This window comes from Macrotis lagotis, chromosome 8 (genome assembly GCF_037893015.1).
Source record: "Macrotis lagotis isolate mMagLag1 chromosome 8, bilby.v1.9.chrom.fasta, whole genome shotgun sequence".
Lineage (NCBI taxonomy): Eukaryota > Metazoa > Chordata > Mammalia > Peramelemorphia > Peramelidae > Macrotis > Macrotis lagotis.
Genome location: NC_133665.1, coordinates 181190407 through 181213202, shown reverse-complemented (window position 1 = coordinate 181213202; position 22796 = coordinate 181190407). Strand labels below are relative to the sequence as shown.

At 37.8% G+C, this 22796-nt stretch overlaps 1 protein-coding gene across 8 annotated transcripts in view; it reads right to left on the bottom strand.

Annotated features, from left to right (window-relative positions):
- The window catches only part of PDE1C (phosphodiesterase 1C), a 436829-nt gene that overhangs the window by 25900 nt on the left and 388133 nt on the right, over window positions 1-22796 (bottom strand). For 5 of the 8 annotated variants that reach the window (XM_074198958.1, XM_074198957.1, XM_074198959.1 and 2 more), the window contains exon 17: window positions 19903-19971. In XM_074198958.1, the coding sequence (XP_074055059.1) occupies window positions 19903-19971 (69 nt within the window). Of the gene's footprint in view, window positions 1-5748; window positions 9122-19902; window positions 19972-22796 lie in introns of those variants that run through there. The other 3 variants (XM_074198963.1, XM_074198962.1, XM_074198964.1) reach the window with 3 other exon arrangements.

Below are 22796 nucleotides of genomic sequence, written 5' to 3'. Positions count from 1 at the left end.
AAGGCTAATTTGACTCTGGCAGTTGGAAACCTGAGACCTTAGTCTCAGCCAAGGTGGAGGGTTTTGAGAAGTCAGGATGGGAAGAGAACCAGATTTAGAGTCAGAAGAACTAGGGATGAATCCTGTTTTGTGTAATTTGGGCCATATTCCTTTATCTATGAGGTTTGATGGATGGCCTGGATGACTTCTGAGGTCCTTCTCCGAGCCTCTGAACTAGGGTAGGCCACTGGGGCTTTGTTCTGGGATGCTGAATTTGAAGAGTGGAACATTTTTGAGATTCAGAATGCCAGAAATAACAGCTCTTATCACCTTGCTGTCAAAAAGAGATGAAATTGGATGAAACCAGATTCAAGAATTGAGTCCTCTTCATTCCCATCTTGGCTTAGGACCATACAGGAAGTGTTTGGAATATGGCTTTGCTGGCACCAGGGAGAGAAGTACAAAGTAGGGGACCTGCTGGAGGGAAGGAGAGCTAAGAAAGACCTGGAGCAACACTAGAGACCAGGATTATTCACTCCTGGTTTTTTTTAAATCACCTTTTACTTTGATTAATAATATTATCCTTTTGTGAACTAATTGAAACTTGAGTTTCTAGGGAGCTCTTGGTAATAAGTCTTTAGAAACCCAGAGATATTTGCATACTTGTTTGGTGGACTCTATGGGGAGAAGATGGGAGATTAACCTTGGTGCAGACAGAGCTAGGTGAGAATCCAGGTGAATGGAATCCTCAATGGATCTGGAGAGCCTAGGTTGGGTGTAGACAGGAGGGAGCAGCAGGAGGCTGAGGACAGTGCCCACTCCCTACTTAGCATCAAAACCATTAGTGAGAATTGTGATTGAGGTTAATACCAATGTATTCATAATAGATGCCAGTCTCACAATATATGGACTTGAGAAATGGGAAATGAGATAGACTCCCGTGGTAGATATTGATTGTTCTGTTACAGCTAGGTCCTGATTAGCCAGAATAATGATTTCCTGAAGTGGTTACATTATTTGAATTGACACTGTATATTTTCATTGAACTGGAACCAATGACCATAATTTCTCTAATTTTAGCTTCAATATTGAGAATTCAAATACATATGTCTATTTTGGAGGACTTATTATTCTCACTGGAGTATGGTATGTGGCTGTGACAGAAAATTGGTAAAAACAGTGGCCTCTTGGATCTTACCCTGTAAACAAAGTCAGCTTGGACCAGTCCAGTTTCAATGGTGGCTCCTAGTATTCTTGTCCCACTTCCATTGGGATTCACGGTATGAGTGGTAAAATGGCTAGAATGTCAAGGACAATTGGCGTCTCACGACCAGGTCTTTCACCTCGTACTATCCTTCTCAAAGTATAAAAATATTTTCCTAGTCTCGGGGTTAGTACATCCGCTGTGCTCTGTACTCATGAATATCTCCCAGAGTGGTGGACTTGCCACTTTACTATTTCAATTAAAGATGTTTTATTTCTTAACTTATGGGCTTTGAGTTATTTCAGGACTTCTCAACTGAATATGAGACTAGAAAATGAGTTCAAATCCAGTCTGCCACTTATTGCCTGCATGTTCCTATCTGGACCTCCATTTCCTCATTTATAAAATAGGGGAGCGGAGCAATGAGAGGCTGGACTGGCTGGCCTCTAAAGTTACTTCTAGATCTGAAAGGCTATGATTCTATGTACATTTTACATGTGCATTTAGATGAGCATAATCTCGGTGTTTGTACTTGAAAGGGTTGCAAGTGAAGGTTAGAGAACTCTTTTAAAAAATTATGGTAGAATGGACATGAGAGGCATCATTGTATTAAGTGGAGAACAGTTGAGGGGGAGAAAAAAAACCAGCTCTTTCACCATTCAAATTCCAATTGAGTGGATATCTCTGTTTTTTATTTGGTAACCAAAGCAACATACAAGTATTTATTCTTTACTAAAACATACTTTTAAAGTAGTGTGCTTTTTCTTCTGATAACAAGATTACTCTTTTGCATGAATCTCTTAGTGTTTATTTTTGCAATTGGAGATACAATATGATGTCACTTGAGAAGATAAACCAGCATCATCAGGGTAAAATGTTAACCCTTAGAATATATTTTTATTATTTTCTTGCTTCATGAGGCACATCACAATGCACTTTTTTCTTTCAAAAACAGACATTCCTCTCTATGACTTTAAAGATCAATTTATTTTAATATCATCCACCTCAAAGAAACTCTTAAGAATAAATACATAGAGAAATTCCCATTGAATCCCTTCAAGGAAAAACCAAAATGGCAAGATTCCAGTTTCAAGTTTGGTGATTTTTGTTCCTTGTCTCTTGACCCCCTTAAACATCAGACTAAGCATTCCCCACAGTTCATTTGGACAGGAGTGTAATCAGTGACTAAAGTTGGGGTGATTGCTGTCTTCAGCATATGGCTTATATTTTGCATTGAACATTCCTAAACATCAGCAGGGAAGAGCAAGTAGCATCTTTAAAGCCAAAACAAACATCAGGATACACCAGAAAGCTGACTGACTAATGGAAGGTCAAATTAGCATGGCTAGCCATCCCTGAGATTCACCCTACAAAAGTCAGATGATCTTTCACGAGTACCTGAGCTTCCCCAACCTCTAGCTGGGCCTCTCTTTTCTACCTAATACATCACCTAGGGAAGGGACTGCAAAATCAGAGAAAAGGAACAAAAGGCCAGCTTTGTTTTGTTAACTAGGTGTTTAAATGGCTTATATCTGGGGAAACAGGAAGAGGAAGAGAAGGAAAAAGAAAAAAGGAGGGAAAGGAGAAGGATGGAGAAAGGAGTAAGAGAAGAAGAAAAAGAAAGATACATCAAAGGAAAAGGAAGTGGAGGTGAAATGAAGAGAAAGTAAAGGGGAAAAAAAGAAAGAAAAGGAGGAGAAGCAGGAATAAGATAAGAGGAGAAAAGAACATGGAAGAAGAAAGGAGGAAGAAAAGGGTGGAAAAAAGAAGGAAAAGAGAGAGTGGGAGAATTTGACTGAGCAACTGTCCCCACATCTGATAAAAAGCCTAAGCAGAGTTCTACAAATGAAAATAGCAAATATTTTTCAATTGTACAGCATATAAAATTGTATAAAAATATCATTAAAGCAAGAAAAGAAAATTGCCAATTTCACTCCATTCCAAGTGCTTGTCACCTATGGTCACATGTTTGCAATATAAATTTTTTTAGCATTTCTAATGGGGCAGGGATATTATGACTGTATGTACACACACACATGAACCATTTAGTAGTGATATGGGAATCAATGAATTTTCCTACTCTAACATAAATAATAAGGGAAAGAAAATGATATACAGAAGAGTGCTTTCTTCTAGGGAAATCTTTTAAAAAACTATCCAATAGTAGCTGTGTTTTCAATGTCTTGGTTTTTTTTAGAATCAGTTTACAAAGATTATGGAGACTATCAGCTATGAACTAGGTCTGCCCTGAGATGGCTATATCAACACAACTGTAAGTAGACTGGACAGTACTCCTTGAGGGTTGGAATGACTTTGTGTGAGCAAGGTCACATTGGGCACCCATTAAATGCCTGCTTAACTGGATAGCTGTGTAATCAAACCAAGATGGAGCTTGAATTTGAATCTAGAATCAAATCCTGTCTTTGCCCCTTCCTTTGTGTCTTTGAGCAAGTCTCATCCTCTCCTGGGCCTCAGTTTCCTCACTTGTAAAATGAATGCATTGGACCGAGGTTTCTGCCAGCTCTAACTCTATGGTTTCATGTTGAATTGTCCACAGTCACACTCGGATAGATATTCTCGTTTGTTTTTGTTTGGGGATAGGCGCTGGAATAAATTTAATCCATCTCTGCTGATGTTTAAAAATGAAAATCACCACTTCCTCAGTGGGAAGGTTTGAGGACCCAGAGGAGCCAAGGAGGACCCCTCCCCCACCTGGTCCCATCTTAGACTAGAAAAAGTACCAATTTGCCTTTGTTCAGGAGTAAAGAGGATTTGTGGCAATACCACAAATCCCTGTATTTCCTTTTTCTCTTGGGAGAACCTCACTCATTTATTTAAAGAACTCAGTATCAATACAGCCATCCTTGTTCTAGACAGATAACTCTTTCTCAGGTTCTTGGAAATTTATGAAAATCCCACTTGGGAGCACGATTCTTATTCTGACTTACCTTTCTGGTCCCCAGGTTCCTCGTTTTGGCAGATTTGTAATACTGGAAAAATTGGCTTCCTAAACACAATTGCCTTGTCCTAAGGGTTTACAGATGATAATCAGAGCAGAATTCTAACCTGAGTAAAGTAGCCTCGTAGTTCTCAGAGAAGTTTATTAGAAATGTTCATTGCTGATTACAATTTGTCATTAAATAATGGGATCTGAGTGATGAGACAGTCTTTAAGCAATTAATTCAACAAACACTTACCAAGCCTATGCCACTGGGACATGAAGCAGTCCTGTACAAAGGGAGTTTACCTTCCCCTGGCTGAAAATGAGTGGACTCAGAAATATTCAGAGAGGACAAACAAAGGCAAAGAAAAGGTTAAAAATAAATTGGACTTCTAAATAAACATGTGCGGGTGGGTGTATGATATGAAATCAGACAAGAAAATTAGGTTGGAACCAGATGATGAAGGACCCGAAATACCAAAGACTGGAGTTTTGTTTCAAACTGGAGATTGAGTAGAGAATGAAGTTTCTTGAGCAGAACAGGGGTCTGGTTTTTTTTTAACTTTAATTTTCAATGTTTGGTATTACCAAATGGATCCACCAGGGAATCTTTTAATATATGAGCAGGCCCCAGGGGTAAGGGATCTCAACTGAAAAGTATTAGGAGACAAAAGCTTCTAGCTACCAGCAATAGGGATGGATTTTCCCCCCTTCTGTAATTACATTTCTTTTTGATTTGTTCATAATGTGTCCCTACAATGGAATGCAAGCCTCTTGAGGTCAGAAAGTGATTTTAGATTTGACCCTTCATCCCTGGGAACTAGCCAGTACTTGGCACTGCAGGCATATGGTACAGGTTTGTTGAATTGAATTATATTGTAGATGGAATGTCATTCTCATGGATATATGAGCTCAACACCCCTTCTTCTGTATCCAATGTCTACCTTCCTAAGGTAGCTAACTTTTATGGTTCCAAAAAGTCTTTGAATAATTTAATGATGAGCAGAACTTTTTTAAAAAAACTCATTTTATTGTATAGAAAGAGAAATAAATCCATAGAAGATAGTATACACTAAAAGAGCATCTACTTCCTTCAATATTCTGAGATCAAAGTCAGTCTCTTGTCCTGCCCCCTCTTTCTTTCTTTGTTTTATTTCAGCTTCATACACTCATTTAAAAAGTGGTTTGGAAAAAAATATCAGAAAAAAATATAAAAAATCCCCAAACAACAGATTCACTGGATTTCTTTGATATTCAATCCAATCCAATCAGCATGGGATAACACCTACTATATGCTCAGTACTGGACTAGGGGATAAAAAGAACCAAATGAAACAGTCCTCATGGGAAAGGGCCTTCAAGATTATTAACAAAAAGTATTTAAATATAGCAGGTCTTTAGAAGGGTCTTGTCAGGTCTTTCAGATAGTTTTCAAAAATGTATTAAATGGAGAATGGCAAGAAATCTCATTTGCATTGAACAGGTTGTAAAGTTCCCTTTTTGCTTTAAGTCACAGGCTAGTGGTTCTCATGAATCAGGAGGTTTGGAGGAAATAAGAAGCTGGAAAGTATTAGCTGTAGTAGTCTTAGCAATCACATGAGACAACAAGGGCAGATGGACCAAAGCTTAGCCAGTGAAATGTTTATTCATCAACTACTTGGGCCTTTGATGTTAGGGCAGCCATAGTGAGTTCCCATGCCATCTCATTCAATTCCTGCAGTGATAGCTGGCCAAATTCAGGTGGGTCCAAATTCACATTGCACTGGTTGTTAAAACTCAGCATTCTTTGAGTCTCCTGAGATTTCAGGTAAAGCAAAAGATGGCAGAATAGAAAAAAGTTAGATTTGGATTCAAATGACCTGAGTCTAAGAGCTGGCTTTGCAATTGACTTCCTAAATCACCTCACTTTTCTGGGCTTTCAGTTCCCCAACTATATTTCAAAACTAGAGTAGTTTTTTTTTTTAATAAAATACAGGAAATTCAGTGGGCTTCAGTCTTCTAAGTGAATTCTAAACCTAATCAATTCAATCTTTCAAAAACACCCTTTCAGTTCTGACACCTCTGGACAGTAGAGGAAGTGGTGTGGTATAAAATAAAGTGGACAAAGACTGACCTTGGCAGAAGGAAGACCTGGCTTAAAGACCCTTGGTTGTAGGACCCAGGGAAGTCCCATAAGCTCTCAAAGCCACAATGAGAATTGTATATATTAAAGTAATTCCAACTGAAGACCAACAAAAAAAAATCCATTTGGAAGAAAAAGTGAGAAGCAACTGGGAAACGAGGTCACATTTGAAGGTAGAAGTCCTAACTTCTAATTTCAGGCTCTGCTACTTACTAGCTCTGTGTCTCAAAGAAGTCACTTGGTTTCTCTGGTACTTGTTTTCTGTTGTATAACAAGAGGGGGTAGGTCAAGATGATCGCTGAGATCCCTTCCAATCTTTATTCTATGTTCCGATCATCTCGGAGAAACATACATCAGGCTATCAAGTAGTTTTAAAAAAATCTATCTTCAGCAGAATTCTACTAGCGTACACGTAAAAGACATAAATACAAAGGTCACACGAACTTTCTTTGTATTTTCTCACTGATGTCCTTGGGAAATTCCAAGTCCAAGCAGGAGGGATGGCTGGACATCCTTTCACATTCTTTTCCCCAAATGGAAATACCAAATGATTTGAAATCAGCCGAAGAACATCACCATCTTTCTTACTCCTGGTAGGGTGATGATAATCTAGGAAAAAAATGGCTATATTTCCCATAGTTTTCTCCAATATTGTTTCACTAACAATGTTTGCTTGCTTTAAAAATAAGAGCCCAGGAGAGTTGATGCTGGCTGGTTTGTAAGGCTCTGTAGGCAAAGATATAGGAGAGGTGCAAGGCCGCCATTGCATTTCACAATGCATGTACTGAAGGTTGACACCATCTAAGTTGCGCTCGCTTCTAGGAACTCACAGAGAAAGATAATCTCCAAGATTGATGATGACCATGGCCTCTACTTGGAACACATGAGCTGTCCTGAAAGCAGACAGAGCTACTATAACACAGCAATGGAATCACCTAAACTTAATGAGGAATATAAATTGATAGAAATTTCAGAGGGCAGGACTGTCTGTACTCCCAGTATCTGTGCATCCCAGAGCCTGACAGAAAGCAATAAGGTGCTTCATAAGTGTTTGGTGAATTAAGTCAAACACACATCTAGTCAAACCATAAGTATATTCTTGTCACCTACACTGGACAGTTCCCTATTTCTCTGCATGTGCATGGGTAACTAGTCTTGTAGATCACCTCCTTGCACTCTTGCTAGTAGCCAATAAAGAATCTTGTGTAACTCATTTCAGAGGGAAGGGTTATTATTTTGATAGCATATGGAAACAGTCATTTTGTTCATTTAATTATAGATTTCTATCTATCGTGGGAAGATATCTTCAATCCCATTGATTTTGAAGGAATTCTCATTGTGGTCAAAGACCATCATGAGCCCCTAAATTAGATTCTGAGATCCACATAAGGGAAATCTCACCATCATGTCACTCAACTAGTCACTATGACTCTGTCCTCTAGATATACATGTTGTCTCTTGATTAGAGTGTAAGGTCCTTGCAGTCAGAAACTGCTTTGCATTTTTTTTCATATATATCTAGGATCTTATGGAGAGTCTGGCACATGGGTGCTTTGTGATCAATGGACTGATTGAGTAATCGAGTTACACTGGAAAACAAGAGTGCATTGGTTCTCTCATTAATGGAATATGCCTATCACTGATACAGACTGCAACCCATCTATGCTTGTGCTACATGCCTATCCTCCTCTAACTTCACCACAGTGCCATTGAGGGCACCCAAAAGGTGGCTCCTAGCATTGTAAAGAACCATTAAAGCACATACAATGCTTGCTTCTTGGGTGTTCCTCATTCTCTTCTAGAAGTTAGAGTAAATATTTTTCATTCCTTCAGGCTTTGCCTAAATCTTTTTTTGATCAGTTCTGTCCATCAGCTTTCTATCTGGTCACGAAAAAAAAGTCACTTTGACATGAAAAGGAATTAACTGGTATGTTTCCCTGCTCCTCATCTCTTGGAGTTTACCAATGGAGGCAAGGGTATAAGCCATGGAGTAGCCACAGTGGAACCTCCTTAGTCACCAAGCCTTAGTGATGGGGAAGACCTTATGGAGAAAATATTCAGGTCTCCCCTCATACCCCACATCTGTAAGGATGCTCCTCAGAGCACCCTCTCATATGGCAGGGAGCAGGCACCTTCCTTTAGTTTTACTTTAATAAATACACAAAGAAAAGTCAAATAAGATTTAAATAAAATGTTCCTGCAGGATAAATTACAAATCCATCATATCAGAGAACATGGAGAAGAAGCCCACAGCTGCAGTCTAGGAAGTACTAAAGTGAAGAGAGGACAGAAGGTGAATATTTCTAGATCCAGTGAGATCAGAAGAAATAGAAAAGCCTTTGAACTTCAGTCAGAACCATTATCTGTCTCCAACATCAGCAGCCAAAAAAAGGGGGGAAAACTGGTGATGGCAGTGATGGGGTAGGTTTCCAAGCCTTTCTCACCAAGTCTCCATTCTCCATTTCCATCCTGTCTGACAAGTGCCTTAGGAGCCAGGACGTTAACAGTGGGGCTGAAACAGGACTCTCACATATAGCTGTGTATGTTTGTGCAAACCTCAAGTTGGTTTTTTCAGTAGGAAGCCCTGTCTCCCCAAAGGAAAACTTCCAACCAAGCCCCCAAAAGTTATTTCCTGTGCAGTAGTAGCCCATGAAAGAAGGCAGAGTTGGGGAGAGGTGGGAGAGGCAGCCATGTTGGGTTGGGGATGGGATCATTTTGGGGAAACCTGGAAGCCTCCCCCAAGAAAATGGTCTTTGCAGAAGAAGAAGGAGAAGGAGGAAGAAGCTCAGCTAGAATGATGAAAGAAATTTGCAGGCTCTTTGTGTTTTGTGTGTGTGTGTGTGTGTGTGTGTGTGTGTGCTGTTATTCTTCAGGATCTGAAAAAAAAAGAAAAAGAAAAAAGTGTCAATGCCACCTTCCCCCCACCCAGAAACTGAGAGAAACAGAGACAACCAGATAAAGGGAAAGGGAGAGAAAGAAATCGGGGAGAAAACAGGAGTCATTTAAAGCATTTTGCATTTGCAAATTAATCAAGTCACAATGAACAGGAAATTTTCTTAAATAGCTTTTATAATGGTGCAGGGGGGAAAGGGTTGGCTGGATTTTGATTCTGAAAACCTGAGTTCAGAGCTCACCTCTATTTACTACCTCTATGCACTACAGAAAATCACTTCTTACCAGGATTCAGTTTCCATACTTGTCAAAATGAAGTTGAATTAGATATGCTCTGAAGTCCCTTCCAGAGAAGGACCTTTCATCCTAAGCATCTATCTCAAATCAGCTTTTCTTAATGGAAAGAAGGGTGTAAGCACCTAGCTCTGTGAGCCAGGCCCTGTGCGATGAGTTTTAGGAACATGAACAACCTTGGGAGACAAATGCTTTTATTACTTCCATTTTACTTTTGAGGAAATTGAGACAAATGGAGGTTAATGTCTTGCAAGCCTCCATCTATCTCGATGTTCTCAACATAATTAGTAATTTCCTCACATAATTAGTAGGTGCCTGAAGCTGGATTTGAACTCAGGTCTTCCTGGCTGCAAGCATCATGTAGATGGCTGTGGGTCTAGGACTGCAATGTTCTTTCCTGGGGCATATGATTTGTCCATGGTCATATGGTCATGAGTCAGCAGTAAGACAAACCAGGTCTTCTGAATTCCAAGGCTTAGTCTCTCTAGCCTGGAAATAATTTCTCTTTGGATAGAAGCCCCTCAATGTTTCATTTTATCTTATATCCTCAGCACCTGGTTTTGTTCCTGGAGTGAGTCTGTAGGATTGACTTAAACTGGATTGTATGAAGGATTCACTCCGTGAATTGGATCCAGTTCAAAGCTCCTCCAAGAGGAACAGCAATTACATGAGAACTGGAATTCATGGTACATCTGCTATTCCCTAGTCCTCTCAATGTGACAAATTATTAATAAATAATAATAATAATAGAGAAGAAAACAGAGAGGTCATAAGAAAAAAAAATTTTTGGCTCCGATTTCCCTTCATTGAGGAGCCAAAGTCAGGTAAGATCAAAATGGCTTACTAGGTTTGGGTTCCTGAACAAGTCTCCTAATTGCTCTTGGCCTCAGTTTCTATAAATGGGGATAATAAAACCTATAGAATCTACTTCAAATGTCCTCAAAAGGATCAAGTGAGGTAGCATAGATGAACTAAAATCTTCTGTTCCAGTGAGCCCTAAGAATCACAGGGGATTTCCAACTGGCAGGCTGGTGAGTGAGCAACAATTATTTATTAAATGCTTATCAGGCCAGGGAGATTGGACCTATCTGTGCAGGTGCAAAGGCCAAAGCACACCAGGGAAGGGAGTGAAGTTTGGCCCATTTTCAAAATGGATTCTTTGCAACTGAACCCAGAAACTCTGTTCTCTTCTCTCATAAGGGTCATAGATTCAGCTCTGAGTCTTTAAAGTCCATTGACTCATTAACTCTCAGTTAAGAGCTTAAATAATTTGAATAGAATCATATTTGAACTCAGGTTTGTCAGACTAAATTTGCTAGTTTATCCCTCAAGAAAATAAGAGACAATCTTGGGTTCTGAGGGAATCTTGGGTTCTTTGTCTTTGGTTCCCCCCTCCTCGGTAATTGAGCTCAGGGTTGGAATGAAGAATTTGAAGACAGTGAGGGAAGCAGAGGATGGAATTATTATCCTGAATTGGGAAGGGTTTGAATTTTGATGGCACAGATCAGGGCTTGTGGCTGAGCAGAAAGTGAGATGGTGAATAGACACTGCTGTCCCAGAAAGTTGGTCTGTGATTCTACATCAATTTAATGATTCATTAGAACAAAAGTCACTTGAAGGCTTCTGGTGAGGAAAGCACTTGGAGAACCTTGAAAGGATGAATTATTCTTAGCACATTTGTTAAATTTATCCACTTAAGATGGCAACCATTTACCTGCCACCTGAAAATATTTATTTTTGAGTATGCCCTTCCAGGATACTTGACTTGCAAAATATTAAATATTTACTGAGCACCAATTATTCATAATTTCTAGCATGGTGCAGTAGAAAGCATTTAGGATTTGGAGTCAAGAGAACTGGAATTCAAATCCTGATTTCACATTGAATTTTGTCATAAGTAAAATAAAGGGTTTGGGCTGCATGATGTCCTAAGGTCCCCTTCCAAGTCTAACAATCTGGCCCCTCTATATTTGAGACAAAGTCTGATTCTTGGTTGGTTACTCAAGAGTCTCCAAGGACCTGAGTCACTTCTAGGCACTATTTGACTAAGGCATCTCAACCATTGCCCATCACAATCCTTTCTTTCCATTGTATTATGGGAATGCCTTACTAGTGAAAACTTTCCAACCCTGATCATCGACAGTAAAAGACCAGTTTTAGCACCATGTTTTCCATCATTCCTCCTCTGTCTTGGATACCTCTGAAAACATTGTAAAAAGTCAACAGAAGAAGGAAAACAACACCTTTTCTCTCTCTTACTAATCTTCTTTCCATTATTTCTTCCCTTTTTTCCTTCCTTCTCTCTTGGACTTCCAACTTGAACCTACATACAGACAGTTGACAACTGAAAGCTTTTGTTGAGTATGGTTGTATCCTTTGTTAGAATTAGGACAAAGGCAAAATTATGGTATGGAATGGTCAATTGTTATCTGTGACACTGATATAGATAATATTGAAATCATTTTTCCCCAAAACCTTTGATATGTTAATAAATGATCCCCTTTGTTAGTTTTCCTGTCCACTTACAAGGTGGAAGAGAAGAAAAAAAGCAATGGAATGAGGCAATAGATATTAGCAAGAAGAATGAGAAGCATGAGATCTGAATAATTACTACCTTGTTCACTCAAAGTTTACTGCAGAGGAAGATTCCCCTCCCCAATCATCCTTTCCCGGGAGATAGAAACCACCTGACTTCCATAATCATCTAAATAATCTTTCTAAGCTCTGACCAGGCTTTAGGTGAGTAGAGGGATAGATGAAGCATTTGACAATGAAGAAATGGTACATGGAGAATTGAAGCAGGTCTTCGGATGTCCCAAAGTAGGTAAAATCTTAAGAAAGTGGGCACTAAAAACCTGTCATCCTAACTCCGCACCCGTCTCTGTCTCTTTAGACCCCAAGCTTCTATATTCACCAACTAGGCTTCCATGTGAAATTAATCAAGTTTTTCCTGCTTTTCTATGATTTTCACCGAGTTGGGAAAGGCAGCAAAGCATTCAGCAAAGCAGAGCCAAGATCAGAAACAAAGCTGTGGAAAGAACACACACTAAGTAGGTCTTCACAGTCCCTCCTATGGTGTCAGCTAAAGGGGTATGAAGACCCGTCTCTTCTTAGGTGTTGGAAGAAGCATTGAGTGAAATGAAAGTAGAGTTATTTGAAGACAAGGGAACTTCTTAGGGGAGAATACAGAGGAATGATGGTGGATGTGGCACTTTGAGCAGTTTGGCATTCAGAGGGCTAGAAAAGAAACTGTGTTGAGCTGGGCAGCCCCATATTTTGGCACATTCTCATTGCAAAGACAGACTTTGCCCATTCACATGATATTTTCTTTTACAAAGTAGGCTCAACCTAAGACTGCAGAATAGGACAGGGTGCAATTAAACGAACTGGGGGAAAAGATAACTATCTTCTTCATGATTCTTGGAAGTTCTGACAAGACCATTGACTTTTTTCCCCCCCAAAAGGTGCATTTTTCCCCAGCAGTTGGAAACTCTCAATGCCAGCTGTCTGCTTGTGACTACTGTAAAGTATGGTTGCTCATTAAGAGTATAGCAAGATCTCTAGAAGATGAATGAAACAATGGAAGTTGATATTCTCCATAATTATACTGGGGAAAAGTTACTTTTAGAAGATTTATTGTATCATTAAAAAAGAGTTAAGAAGCTACCTTGATGAGACATGGCTATAATGTGCTTAATTGGTAATGGGCTGAAAAACTGACAGCTCCAAGTTGGTTGGTGTATGGCTTAAAGTCAAATACGGAGCTGGGAAGGACTTTAGAGATAACCTAATTTGACTTCATTATTTTACTGATGAGAATTATTAAGGCTCAAAATGGTAGGGCCATTTGACCAAGTTGGTTCTCTGATTCCAAATGCAGAGTTATTGTGGCTACTCCCAGCTGGCTCTTTAGCAATAGTTAATAATAATATTAACACTGACCTAGTATTGTGAAGGTCCCAAAGCATTTTAAAGATTATTTTTCTGACTGGCCTTCACAGAATGCTAAGAAGTAGTTGCTGTTATTACTTGGTAGTTTTCTTTATAATATTCTCTCTCTATATAAATCTATATCTTTCTTCTATCTATATCAATCTCTCAATATATCTTTAGCTAGATATATATAGCTATATCTACATCGATATTTATATATTTTATCTAATATCTCTCTATATATATTTATATAGACATATAGATATCTATATCTCTTTCAAAATATCTATGGCTAGATATAGATCTGTCAATATATCTATAGCTATAGCTAGATCTATATCTATCTGTCATCTATCTCTATATAGATATATGAATATATCTATCTTCTATCTCCATCTATCTATTTAGATGTATCTATATCCATAGCTAGAGATATCTATCTAGATACATACATATTTCTATCTCTACATCTATAATTATCAATATCTACCTATATCGGTCTCTATATCCATACCTAACACTATCTCTATATCTATATAGATTTCCAACTATATCTATCTTTCTCTCTGTGTAAATCTATATATATCTAACTCTGTCTATCTACACAGACATCATTTTACATGATCATTTCCAAGGTCTCAATGGGATACTAGCTCTAAAATTAGATAGGACCTCACAAAGTCTATTCATTCCATGAAAGAGGAAACTGAGACCTAGGGAGGTAACTCCAAGATCTCACAGGTCTCTCACCTGTATTCATTCTAGCTTATTAATGTTCTTCCTAAAACCACTATGATTTCCTTTGTAATGAAGAATGATGTGTCAGTCAAAACATTAGAGAATTGGGACCCGAATTTGAATCTCAACACTGTCATGACTACCTGTGTGGTAGTTGAAGAGTCATTTAACCCCCAGAGGTCTCAGTTTCCTCATCTATGAAATACTATGTGAACAGGCACATACTATAGTATGCTTTGCATACATTATTTCACTTGATTCTCACAACAACCCTGTGAAATGAGTACTCTTATTGTCTCCATTGTACATATGAGGAAACCGAGCTGAGAAAGGTTGTGTGACTTACCCAGGATCACACAATTAGTAAGAATCTCTGGCAGGATTAGATTCTAGCCCAGTACTCTATCCACCACAGCCACTAGATGAGGTCAAGTCGATTATTTATGTGGCCTACATGAGTCTCAAGGACTCCATGAGCTCCAGATTAGTTTTCTGAGCCTATGATTCTTATGGAGGCAGCCAAATGGACCTAACCTTAATAGCTGACTTCACCTTGGCTCTTTCAAGGTGTTGCCCCTGAAGGTCCAGAGAGGACTTGTACAACATCGGATAGAACAAGTTTTTTTGGATTTGTGACTCAGAGAAAGGTATGGGCAACAAATCCTCAAAAATAATTCCAGAAAAACTCAGTTTTAAAGTAGAACTACTGGAGTCAACCCTGACACTCCAAAGACAAGACATCATAGTTTGGGGAACCAGAAAAAAAGTGGTACCAAAATATTTTATTCCAAAACTCTAAAAACCAAAGATATTTTAGAAGATATTCATTCATTCAAGGTCTTTACAAAATACCTACAATATGTCACACTAAGAGAGGTACTAAGGATGCAAAGAAGTTGTGTTCTATTTACATTTATATGGAGAGAGAAAACATACTAGAGCAATTCAAAGAAACGACCAATGTGGCTGCTTTCCCTTGAGACAACCTGAAAAGGATGCTGAGGATTCTAATGGGAAATGATGAGGACACTGAACATTGGAGGCAAGCCTTTGGGCAGTGAAAGGCTGCTCCCTGGACACAGGTCCAATATACAGGACGAGAGTGTCTGACGTGAGCTAGCATAGAAGAAGCCTGGAGAGGCTGGTTCCAACAGATCAGGAAGGTCCTGAAATTCCAAAGAGAAGGGTTCATCTTCGAACCCAGAGCCAAGCAGAGAGCCACTGGAGCTTTTTGAGGAGAGCAGTGACCCACTCAACCTGTATTATGTTGGGAATGAAAAGACAGCAACTGCATGGAGGATTTTTAAAGAGAGAAACTTGATCCAGAGACATGAATTAGAGAAGAGGTTGGTTTGATAGGCTTTTCTAGAGGATAAGGCTGTTGACGATGAGGAGACGGGTGCCAAGTTCTAAGCCAGGAGTACAAAAATAACAGGTTTCTGACAAGACTCTTATTCTCTCAAAATGAACAACTTGGGTTCCCCCATGATTGAGGGAACCATTTAGAAACAAAACAAAACCCTGAGTCAAACTTTAGTTATCAATAATGGTGAACCTGAACCTAGCCATATGCAAGAACGTGTAAAAAGTAACTGGATAACAAAAGGTTCCAAGAAATGAAACTTTACAGCATGAAAAATGAAGACTAAAGTTCTATCCAAGGTAGACAGCAAAGAAGGTACTAAACTAAGACTTCTAACTGTACCCTGCCAGTCAAGAAAATAGAACCCATTAAGACGCTAAGTCCTCCTCTCTTGGGTAACTCACCACAAAATAGTGGAACATGAAAGCTATAATTCCAATACTTCCCTGGTTCTCTATCCTACTACACCATAGTCTTCTCTATGTGATCCTAAAGCACTGGTCTGTCTCCTCTCCTCAAGGATCTTCCATGGCTCACTATTGACTTTAGGATAAAAGGTGAATTTCTCAGTCTGGCATTAATATTTCCAGCAAGCTTACTCCCTCTTGCTTTTCTGGATTTTTCAGGTTATATACCTAAGTTTCCTAAAGCTGATTTATGACCAGGATCCTCCTTACTCATTAAACTTCAGAGGGTTCTCATTACTTCTAGGATGAAATGAAAATTCCATGGTTTGGTATGTAAAAACTCTTCATAGCCTGCTTTCTTTCGACATTTCTGGTCTTTTTATACTTTTACATTTAACTCCTCACCCCACATTCTAGGATCCAATCCCAGTGGTTTCCTTATAGTTCCTAAAAAATGACCCTCAATCTCCTATTTTCTCTTTCCTGGGACCTTATTAAAAACCTAAGAAATCAGTGAAATGAATCGGGAACCAATTAATTAATGCACTAATTTTGTTTATTAAACACCAATTGTATACCAGTTAACAAGTCTCTTCTCCTCTATCCATTACTGTGATTTGTCTACTTCAAATTAGTTAGGTGAGAGGAAAAATAAAAGAGAATTTCTTCATTCCCAAAGAGAGGTCAGAAGTCCTACAAGCAAGGTTCTGGCTCTCTCAGAAAGGTGATGATGAAATAGGTGGATTAAGGAGTGTATACAACCTTTTCCTCAGGAAAAATGAACTAAAAACTGATCCCAGGTGCCCTTTTTGCTTCTCACTATTGACAGAGCTGAGAAAGGGATAAGAATTTAAAAAATAAATTAAATAAATAAAAATTAAAAATTCAAATGAATTCCTTGCTTATTAAAGATTTGAGTTATTTTTAGACTGGATCTTTCTAAGCAATTTGCAACAATTGAAAAAATTAATGATTTCATGTATATATTAATATTAATATATATTATATAATATACAGTCAATGAAGTAATCCAGGTATCTAAAATGTCATTTTGGGTTTCTTAAGGAGATAGTCTCTCTAAGTCATCAATATAATTTTCTAAATGTACTTTGCTGGTATAAAAATTGTCTCAATGATTTATTTCATCCAATGGTTAGCTTTAGAGAGACTCCCAACCAGGGATAGATAAAGGGGGTTGGGATCACTATGGGTCATGATAGATAAAGTATAAACATCAAACTTGTCCCAAAGGCCACATATGACCCCATCCATATCTGACCTGGGAGGAGTCTTGGAAATCATCAAAACCAACTCCTTAATTTTTACAGATGAGGAAACTGAGGCTGGAAGAGGCTATGCTGTCTTGAAATTTCTTTCCTTTTTTTTAGATTTTTCAAGGCAATGGGGTTAAGTGGCTTGCCTAAGGCCACACGGCTAGGTAATTATTAAGTGTCTGAGGTCAGATTTGAACCCAGGTACTCCTGACTCCAAGGCTCTATCCACTGCACCACATAGCCACCCCCAAATTTCTTAATAAATCCTAAGAGACAAAGATATATGGATGTTCTCCTCTCAAGTTCAAACAGAACTTGTCAGCTTTGCCCTGGCTTACTAGGGCCCAATGAGATGAACGATGCTGAGATGGAATCCAGGAGAATGGATGGACCATTCCTAGTATCAAGAAGAAGGAAGGCTCAGATCTCTTCAGGTAAATTGAGAGAGATTTAGTGCCTTTCTCATTAAATGCCATAAAATTGACTAGAGAAGCCAATGAACCAAAGATGACAAATTAACTCAGATAAATATTGAATCTTTCCATAAAATATGGGTTCTATTTGCATCTGTAGCACTTAAGTATTTAGAGGCCATTCTTTTTTTTTTTTTACTAAAATAATGTTTTGATGCAAATAATTCCAGGACTAAATGTGTTTAATGGGGCTAAGTGGTATATAAAATGGAATTATTCACAGATATTACTTTTTAGATAGGAATGGGAAAACTGGAAATTGAGGATTCTCAGAGAAGTATTTTACTACAACATAAAATGTTTATTTTTTATGTCTCAGCACAGACAAAATTATTTATTTTAATTTGAAATAATAAATTATGAGTAAGTCACTTATCTTTTCTAGGTCAATATGCCATCTCAAGATTTTGATCATATCTAGGTCTTCATTGCTAAAGACCCACTGTTAGGCTTCATCTTAGCCTGCAAATGACCTTGGGTTCTGAAAAGTTCTATTAATGGACCACATACTCATATGTCCTATCAAACTGGCAATATATTGTTTGAATGATTTCATTGTCTAAAGGTCAGACCAAGAATTTCAGAGAAGCATACAACCAGAACGTTCTATTTAAATATAGCACTTTTTGGTACCTATTGGAAATCTAAAATGATAAAGAGTTGAAATTATGCTATATCAGATTAAACAATTAAATATGAAGAAGAATGCCTTAGGTGGCATATGATTTCTGCCTTCATGCATTTTTAAGAACATTAGGAAAAGATTTATTTCCTTTGGCCCCTGATGGTAGAAATAGGAGCAATGTATAGATAGATACAAAAAGATGAATTTTAATTTTTTTCTAAGGAAAGAATTCAAACAATTTTCCAAAAAGGACAATGGAGATCTTCAGTGAAAGGCTGGATGACTACTTTTTTGAAAATGTGGAAGGGAAGATTCTTGTTAAAGTATACTTTGGTCAATAAGATTGCAGACCTCATAACCTCTGTTTCTTTGATACCATCATCACTATATAGAAAGTCCATTTACATAGACCTCAAGAATGGAGAGCAAAGATTGCTTAGAAGTTTGACTTTTGTTGACCTTGATTCTTAGTGATAAAAATTCAAGGAAAGCATGCACATTTGAAAAGCAGTTCCATTCCCATCAACAAGCAGTGCAGAGAGGAATATGGGTGTCACAGAAGTATTTTCTAACAAAGCTGTTGAAATGGATTTCAAAATGGCCCTAGGTGAAAAACTAAGGAAGGAAAACATTCATGCCATCATCATGAATTGGTGCTAAAAGTGGCTGATCTCAACACAATAAGCTTCTCAGATTCAAATTTCTTCTCCCTTAATAACTATACTACTAATTAGGTTTTGTCCTAACAATGGGCATTAAAGGAATAATTCAGTTAATAGCTCTTGAAGCATATGCACTATAAAAATATTGAATTAAATTAAATTAAATTAAACATAAGGCAGTCACTAGAAACCCTAATCTTTTATCCCTTTGTCTTGTACAAATATCAGATATTAATAAAATCTGAAATATATTTATTCAGTGAGATAGTAGGAAGAATTAGAGTTCTAACCTTAATCCCATATATATTAGACCTAAACAACTAATGTTGGATTATCAATTCATTTTATAATTCAAGACTTTAGGGCAGTGATTTGACTTATGTAGATGAAAACCAATTTCCCATGAAAAACTTACAGGGGATGATATAATATTGATTCAGGAAGAGATGGTACTTTCTTGTGTAGTGTACAGATTATTAGACTTAGTCAGTAGTTTATATTTTTAGCTCCTTGTGGCTCCCAATGATTCATCCATGATGGTACTTAGTGGATGAGTTTTATAGTAAAAATGGGGGTCACTGAGCATGTATCCTAACTACCCACTGTGGAATGTGTGTATGTGTGTTTATACACAGATAAAGGTATGTATAGACTATATACATAATGTGGTACAGTATATTCTAGTATAGTAGATATAGTATTTATTACTGCTTATCAATCAATGGTACTAATCACCCCCAATCTTAATTTTGATCCTAATATTCACTTACATGGTGGCAAAAAAAAGGGAATGAATTCACACTTTTAAGGAGGAGAGGTGACAATCAAGGAGCTATAATTCATCAATTCATTTCTTTAAAAGTCAACAGCTTTATCAATTGTAGCAAAGACTAACTTTTCCCAAGGCTGACTATAAAAATATATTCCCAATCTTGCTCTAATTCTACTACATCGAGCCTCTTTGATGAGAAAGGAAGATAGAAATTGGATCCTTACCGTCTGTTTTCTTGGACTCATTGCCAACATTGGACTGATCCTTCTTGTCTGTCTTGTTTTTCTCATCACCTGAAAATGAGAGAATCAGCATTAAGCAAATTGGCTGCTAAGGAAGGAATTAGAAATTACACTGGACCTATCAAGATCATGGTGGGAAAGAAAACAGGTGGTAACATATCACAAATGAGGAATTGCACAGGGCATGTCATCAACAAAGTGGAAGGATGGAAAAGAAAGGGCAAGGAAAGTATGTGGGAGAGAGCCAATGGGCAACCCATTAAGTCTTATATTTTTGAAATGAGTAAGCGAAATATTTTTTCTTAAACACTTACTATGCACCTATCACTGTGCTAAGTACTGAAGTATAAAACAAGCAAGACATTCCCTATTTTCTAGTTTATATTCTAAAACATCATTTGAAGAGGAGGCAGAGTTGGAAAGGGATGGGGGAAATGGTTAAGAGATTGTTGAGAGGGAGCAGGGAAGATGTGTTCTAGGCAAGAGAAAGTTAGGAAAAACTGATGAAGAACTCAGCCTGTTAGTATGTGCTCTGAGAGAAATTTGTGGAAAGACAAAAATAGAGATTATGAGGGTCTGGGTGGATCATCACACAAACAAGTGTAGGCTGGAGCCAGTTCCAACTGGTTTCTGTCAACTGGAAGTTAAATTTTTCAGTCTGAGCATTTACATCTTGAAGATTGGCAAACAATACAGACCAGAGCTTCATTTATTGTTTTGGTAATTGTTTAGACTTAAAAAGAAATTTCCCTTCACTTCTTTCTTAAGAAAAAATGAAGAAAATGTTAATAATGCAGATTAAATATAAAGTGTGTCATGCTATCTGTGTTCTTTTGGAGAGCATTTACCAGCATGCCTCTTGCTGCACATAAGTGGAAACTGAACCCCCCCCTCCCCCGGTATGAACAGAGATCTATTGAAATACTGGAATATCACTTCAATCATGGCAAGTAAATGGTTTGTCTGAGAATAAATAACTTTGCTCACTCTGTTACTAGTTAAAATTTGAGTGAATATGCCAAGATGTAATGGATAAAATTCATTGATTAGGACCATGAAAATATTTCCTTTTTTTTTTTTTAACATAATCACAGTTTTATCTTATTATTTCAGATAAATGTAGTTCCTTCAGTCTCTATATTTGAAGATGAGTAATTTTCCATTGATCATAGGCTCATTGATCTAGAGTTGGGAGAGACCTTTGAGGTCATCAAATCTGGCCTCTTTTTTTTTTTTTAACAAAGGAAGGGCAGCAAGGTTTGGTGACTTCTCAAGGTCTCTTAGTTCTTAAGTAGTAAGACCAGGATTTGATGCTAAACAGTCAGAATGCAAAGACAGCATTTATCCAGAGAATCAATAAGGTCAAAGAGTAAGAGTTCTTTCCCAGACTTTAAAGGGTCATCCTCGAGAAGAAGAGCTACCAGGAGGCTCTCTGACACTGTGTCATTGGCTAGCTCCCTTCAGTCACAATGGGATTCTGAATCCATCCCAGCAGCTGGTGGTAAACTAAACTTCTAGTGTGGTACCCCCAAAGATGAGCTTTGAAATTCAACCCAGAAAGGCTAAAGTGAATTCACTGGAAGAATGACATAGGACTTCTTGAGATAGTCAGTCCTCAATATTCATGGGTTCAATTTTCATGATTTCTTTAGTAACCTCATTTTCACTTTTACACTGATGGCTATGCATAGAAGAGAAAAAAATGAGACAACTCCTCCAAGTGTGTGTGGAGCAGCTGGTGTTCTACTGGAAACTTCACTGGTCTTTTTTACTTTCCAATTGTAATAGGCTTCCTGTGCGCCCCCAAACCACCCTTGGACTCAACTTGTCCAAGTGTGTGCAAAGTCAGTGATTGGCTTACTGATAAAATTAAATAAACTTGGTGCTAGAATGTCTACAGCCACTGTTTGCAATGAATTTGATGTCAAGGATCCACCTTATATAGCACAACACCTTCATATCACCATTTGACACAAGGGAAGGAAAGATTCAGGTTAAAAAATGTTTTCTGTTAAGAATTTTTCAGCTACCTAATATTTAGATATTGTTATAGGTTTCATGTGTTCTGAATATTGTCTGAAATAATTTTTGATTGAGATGCTAACACAAAAGTTCAGAAAATTCTAGGAAATTACTAATGAGAAAAATGTTTTGTATATTACCAATTTTGTATATTACATTTTTATGGGTTCCTGGGCTAAGAAAAATATACATTATCAGAATGTGGTCTCATAAAGAATTCTATGCAAAAAGTATATTTCTGTAATTTCTAGAGAACGATTACAGTTTTTGTGTGGCATGGACCTCACCCCCTATTTCCCATAGGTTTAATGTATTGATATTCACATTTTTTACCTTTAAGCTGTATTCTAGGAATTGTATTATTCCTGTGAGGGATTGACTGGATGTCCAACCTTGATGGACTTGCTCATTCCATCAGTGCAACAGTCAGGGACAATTTTGGGCTCTCTGTGATGGAGAATACCATCTGCATCCAGAGAAAGAACCATGGAGTTTGAACAAAGTTCAAGGACTATTCCCTTTAATTTAGGAAAAAAGCAGTTATCTTATTGTCTGATCTTGTTACCTCTTAGACTTCTCTTCTCTTCCTTAAGGATATGATTTCTCTCTCATCACACTCAATTTGGATCAATGTACAACATGGAAACAAAGTAAAGACTGACAAATTGCTTTCTGTGGAAGGGGTGGGGGAAGGAAGTAAGACTGGGGGAAAATTGTAAAACTCAAAATAAATAAAATCTTTAATAAAACAAACAAAAAAATATTGACTGGATGTCCATGAGATTGCAGATTTTGAGTTGCCCTCTACTCCAACAGTCTCCTTTTCTAAGTGGGGAAACCTGAAAACCCAACAG